Raw genomic sequence first — 6,000 nt, forward strand, 5'->3', positions numbered from 1 at the left:
TTTTGTGCACACAGCCTGTGCAGTGTACCTAAAATGAAAACTGGGCAACACAGCGGTGTAGTGGTTAGAAGGTCCTGGGCTGGCCGGGGCCTTTCTGTGTGGAGTTTGCATACTCTGGCTTCCTCCCACAGTCCAAAGACATGCACACTGGTGATTCTAAACTGGCCGTAGGTGAGATTGTGAATGGTTGTCTGTCTCTCTGTGTATCCTGCTGCTCTCCTTGTGACAGCTGAGATAGGCTGCAGCCCACCCATGACCTTGAACTGGATAAGCAGAAGAATATGGATGGATGGATTACAGAAAATAAGAAATTAATTAAATTCAATCCCACTCGCATCAGAGAGCTGTGTCAGCTTTATAGACATGAAGGGTTCGAAATGAGCATAAATATTCCACATTAAGGGTTAAACTTGACAAATAAAAACATGCTTGTGTATATGTTGCCCTTGATATACAGCTGTTGCTATAAATGTTCCTGTATAGGAAGTCTCCTGTCTGTCTCACTCAGGTAAATCTGGAAAATTAAGGCACTATTCAGACTACGCATCTGTTAGCAGCCTTATAAACTTTACTGCAGGCACGGGTCTGATAAAATTGGGTATGACACCAAGTTTGATGTACATGGACATTAGGATGATAATACCCAGGTATGTCCTCCTTGGTGGGGTCAAAACAGCTTTAGAACATGCTTCTGCCACCTTAAATCAACTATATTTCTTCTTTGTCTTTGCCATTTTGCATGCTTTACCTCAGTCTACTCTGCTTAGCTTTGTTTTGCTCTCTCACAGTGATGCCAGCGCTCTGATGATCACTGCATCACCCTAAATTTCCAGGTTGAGCGGGTGAAACCGCATGAAACCAAATGGAACCTGTCTCACTGTGCAACATAGGGCAGCAGTTTTGGAGGCAAATCCAAAGATAATATTCTTTTGCACTGGTCGTATTTTTATCTGGGACACTTTCAATAAGAATTTCGGTTCTACTACTTTGCACAGACAAAAATCAAATAAGGAACCTTCAATTTTCATGCTGCCACACTGCTATCACAGCAATCAGAAGGGCTCTCCGTCCCTTTTTGCACATGTGAAAACTCCCTGATTAAGGACATATTTCACACATTACTGTAAAAAGCTGACTCTCCTTATTAGAGACCAGATTTATAAATTGGTTCAATTCAATTTTCAAGTAGGCTTCATTTACACACGCTCATGCTAATTTAAGTGTGCTGGAAAAATAGGGTTCTTTTGGGTTTTATTTTATTAAATATGAGTTAAGAAACACTTCCTGCTGAGCAAGACTTACCTGTGGTTTAAATATGCCCAAACTTATCTATATGTATTTTTGTAGCTTTTTATCTTCTCCCTAATGCTTTTGTGTGCTCCGGAAAAGTCTCAATTCCCACTCCTACGTAGAAAACCCATGCCACTGACAAAGTCTGTGTCTGAGCTCTTCCAAAAGCCTTTAAAAAAATCTCCTATTTTGGTTGGGGTGTGTGTGAGAGAGAAGAGGACGCGATAATGAAAGTGACAGATAATGAAACGGTAAAAAAAAAAAAAAAAAAAAAGGACAAGAAGGATAAGAAAAACAGGAAAGGAACAGAAACACGGTTTGGTTTCGAGGGTTTTTAGCTAAATTTGAAGGTCAGAATCGACTTATAAATATTCTTGTCAGACGAGGGAGATGAGTAAAAAAAAAAAATCAACTTATCACCAGCCAACATACTCCCTTTGCATTAATTCCTTAGGAGTGGATTTCTAATATTCATAAACTTTAGTCAATGTATGTTTTGGGGCTGCGCTATAATTCACAGTGTCCTCTGCCACGGTGAAATTACCCAAATGCCATGTTTAATGGAAATGACACCTACGGCCTCCTGCAGCGCGGTGATAGGCTGCTGGTGGGAGTGTGTCATCTGCATACATTAATATTCATGAGCGGCAGACAGTCAAGAGGTGAGACGTCCCCGCTCTCTCGGTGCACGAGCATGCTGGGAACGCTGGAAGTTGCAGGAGTGAGGAGGAGCGAGGCAGAGTTTAATCTAGTGAAACGCACGGCCATTATGAGCGTTAGCGGCGGAGAAATAATAGCTGCTGCAGAGGTGATGCCGTGACCTGTAACTGGGATGTATGCGCCGGGCTAAAAATCGACGCTGCTTTGTGACACGCACACGATTATCAATGTAACCTGTCACGGCAGTGTGTATGTGTCCAGCTCATTAAGAAAGGTCAAAGTTTTAGTAAGCCAGATGTGTCTCTAATGACTGTATACATAACATTTACAAATAAAAGCATTGTTTCCTCTTCATAACATCTGCTGCTATCATTAAGGACTTGGCTTATGCTTTAATCATAAGCCATTATCAGACTCCTAGCTCGGGAACTGAGGGACGGGCACATGAACGCAGATACAGGATGCGGTGGGAGTATGACGCATGTGAGCAGGAAACTATCGGGACATCTGCTGTTTCTTCTTTGTGTGTTTGTATCACTTCCAGGAGAAATAAATAAAAAAGTAAATAAAAGTTTGTTGTCAAAGCAACTTTTTTTTCCTCTTTTTTAAACTGAATCCTAATCTGACAGAGGAGTGCTGGACGTGATTTGGGGGGGCAGTAAGGCAAACACAGGAAGTGGCAGTTAAAGCTGCATCCCCACCAAAGCAAACAGTAAACATAGCACTCATAAAGCCCTAGTGGTTCTGTAAAACTGAATAACGCTCTGAGGTTATGCTAATGAGACGCATGACGAGGGAAAGAAACAAAGCAGGAGCCTGTGTTTACATCCACGCGTGCGCGTTTGACTCAAACCAGGCTGTAGATCCGCATTATATGAATAACGTGTGTGGTCAAATTTTATTTAACGAATAAAGCAAATAAATTATTCAAAGTGCTTTTTGTGTATGTGTGACACGCGTGTCCTTAAAGCAGATTTAACAATCACATAAATTATGATTTAGTAGAGACGATGCAAATGAAGTATTTCAAAGCGGTTTAACTGTAGGGTGTACTGTGTATGCTTATGTATGAGGGACGTGCATGAGTAAGAGTAAATTTAAATGTTGAGTGTTTATGAAAGTCTCATTAGCTTGCTGATCTCTTGCAAAGTGTAATTTATGTGTGGTTGCCACTTGCTGGATTTAAATGAATATTAAATGCTCTATATTAGCAAGGGAAAACTTTGTGAATCTTTGGAATGACCAGGACTGGAAGCGTGACTTGTAGAGGTGTCCCTCACTCTAAATAATGGTATACAATAAGACTGAGTGGTGTGAAACATCACGACAACGCTGACGGGTTCTCGAAGATTTGTAGAGGTGCACAAAGCTGGAAAAAGCTACAAAAGCTTTTCTAAAGACCAAAGTGTTTACCGATCCACAAAAAACACAAACTGTCTACAAGATAATTCAGGAATGTAGCTGCTGTCACGCAAAGAACCCACCAAGAACAGAACGTTCAGCTCTAAAAGTGTAACGATACAACACCTGCAGAAATCTCCACATCTGTCTCTAAATACAATCTCTGAATCTGTGTTCATGAGTCTACTGTTGTGACATCCAGTTGTGACAAAAGTTGAACTTGTAGGGCAAAAGTGAACTGTGCTTTATCTGAGGGAAAGCACTTTAGGCCAACACAAAAACCTCACCCCAGCATGGGATGAAGCAGGGTGGAGAGAGAATCATGGCCTGGGCTTTTCTTTGCTACCTCAGAGCCTGGATGGATTCACTGAGGGAACAATGAATCCAAATCCAAATTTGTATGAAGTCATTTTATGGGAGAATGTCACAGCAAAACTTGGGAAAGTTTTAGTGATTAAAGAAAGGCTGAGAAAGTAGAAGATGCACACTTTTCATAGTCTTCAGATAACATTTCAGAGATCTTAATAAATTGAAACAGTCTCATCACTGTTACAGTCTCATAGGCAGCTTGAGGAACGTGATGGTGGTCGTTGCTGCTGTTGGAGGTTGTAGGAAATTTAAGAGTTCTCTTGGACAGCTACCATTGTGAGTGATTGCTCAATGTGTACAATAAATACATTAAAACTACAACTGTTGGTACTGTCTTACACCTGTATTGAAATAACAGTAATAAACTGAATTTGAGGTTAAGCTGCCTTTTAATAAATTTTTTAATAACCAGATTGATTCATTCAAGCTTAGGGAAACAAAAACAAAAAAGGTTTCAAATCTAGTTCATGATTTCAAACAAATATTCTGAAGCCTTTCGATTCTCTTCATGTATTTATTTTCACTAATTAGTTGGTTTGTGTGTGCATCCATACCCAGCTCCAGTCATCGTCTCTGTGTGGCTGACAGCCAGGCTGATGACTTTGGTGACGTCCACCCTGCCAATGGCTGAAGGGCTTTGCTCACTCTCATAGTAACTCAGGAAGCCGCCTTCCAAAGTACACCAACGGCGTGCCATGTCTGAAATTCACACATACACAGAAAGCATCATTATAAATACTGTGCACAGGGATAGGCCACTTGCAAAATTAATCATCTATTTGTGCATTCCAATGGTAGACATATAAGAAAACTTCTGAAACTACTGATTAAACTTTAGTCTAAACTTTTATTGTAGCTCTTTTATTGCCAATTGCTAATTGTTTCAAGTATTTTTTTTTTATGGCGATTGCATTGAGATGTTTTCCATAGGCCTCAGTCACGCAGGCCTAGAGACCATCAGCAACCTGCTGGCAACCTCTGGTCACTATGGAAAAATGTGCACTACCCGACTGGTTGGCGAGTTTTTCCTGGAGGTTGCTGCTATTCGCTTGGTGAAACCAGTGGCAAAGAGGGTGCTGCACCAAAAACCTCCTTGTGATTGCTTTGACTGCTAGCAGACTGCTGCAGGCGCACATGCTTTCCATGGAAGATGCCAGCTTATCTGCAAAAGCTCGTTAACTACTGGCCAACCGGTAATGAAATCTGAAAAGGTTCGGAGACAGTTCGCCTTCAAAGTCAGAACCTAAGTTGTATCTCACTGGTGAAGCCAAAAAGTTTTAAAAAGCCACAAGTTTTACTTTGAAGCCAAAGGCCTCCACTTGAAGTTTCATGGCCACTCGGTGGTTAGTTAGCAACTTTTTGCAGATAGTGAAGTCAGGTGAAGTCAGTAGTCACATGACTATTGATCAGGTGGGCCCTAACACAGGAATGACCTTCATCAAGCCTGGAAGTTTTTGGAATTTTATATTTTTAAAAGCATTAAGTCCTTATCGATGGCTGAATAATTTATCTATCATTTTTTTTTGCATCTAAATATTTTTTTCTATATCTAGATGCATTTTATTACAGTAATTCTATGTGTTAGCAAAGAATGAGCTAGCAGATTAATTTTACTTTGAAATACAGTAATAGAGTCATTCTCTTGGAGTGTCAGGCCTTGACTTAAACAGCTTTCCAAATTTATCTTAGTAAATAATGAGGACTTGAAAAAAACAAAAACAAACAAACAAACCAAAAATAGATAGGGCATTAATGCAGAATCTTACTTTGAGTGCTTCATCCAGTTAATGCAGCATGTTTTAAAAGGAAGGCTATTTTTGGTTAACATTGGGTTAACATTTTTTTATATAATTAGTGGACACTGAAGACGATGGAATTACAAAGATAAGGGGGTGAAGGCCATTTATGTACAGAGCCCACATGTCATTTAATGGCCATTTAAGGTTCGCTATCACCGGCCATTTGGCAGCCACCCAAGGCTTCTGGTCACAGCAGACCAAATAAGATCATCATGTTTCTTCAATCAAAATGTATATACATTAATCTCATGTTAGATATTATGTCATTTTACTTGTGTCCCTCCTTGTCTTTTTGGAGATATATTCCACACACAAAACTGATACTAACTTCAGAAACATTTGTAACTGTCTTTTATTTGCTCTCAATATGTCTATTATCTCTATTGGTTTGCTACTGTAAAACATACATTTGCATATTGATAGAACTGAACAAACTGGCTATTGTTTGTAAAGTCAGAAAAGCAATTAATTTTTGAGCCAG

General features: G+C 39.9%; 1 protein-coding gene across 1 annotated transcript in view; it reads right to left on the reverse strand.

Moving 5' to 3' along the window:
* Window positions 1-6,000, reverse strand: part of arap2 (ArfGAP with RhoGAP domain, ankyrin repeat and PH domain 2) — a 174,253-nt gene that overhangs the window by 49,211 nt on the left and 119,042 nt on the right. Inside the window, 1 exon segment of the mRNA XM_030753721.1 lies at window positions 4,275-4,419. Coding sequence (XP_030609581.1) covers window positions 4,275-4,419 — 145 coding nt within the window.

This window comes from Archocentrus centrarchus, chromosome 18, assembly GCF_007364275.1.
Source record: "Archocentrus centrarchus isolate MPI-CPG fArcCen1 chromosome 18, fArcCen1, whole genome shotgun sequence".
In the NCBI taxonomy this organism is placed as follows: Eukaryota; Metazoa; Chordata; class Actinopteri; order Cichliformes; family Cichlidae; genus Archocentrus; species Archocentrus centrarchus.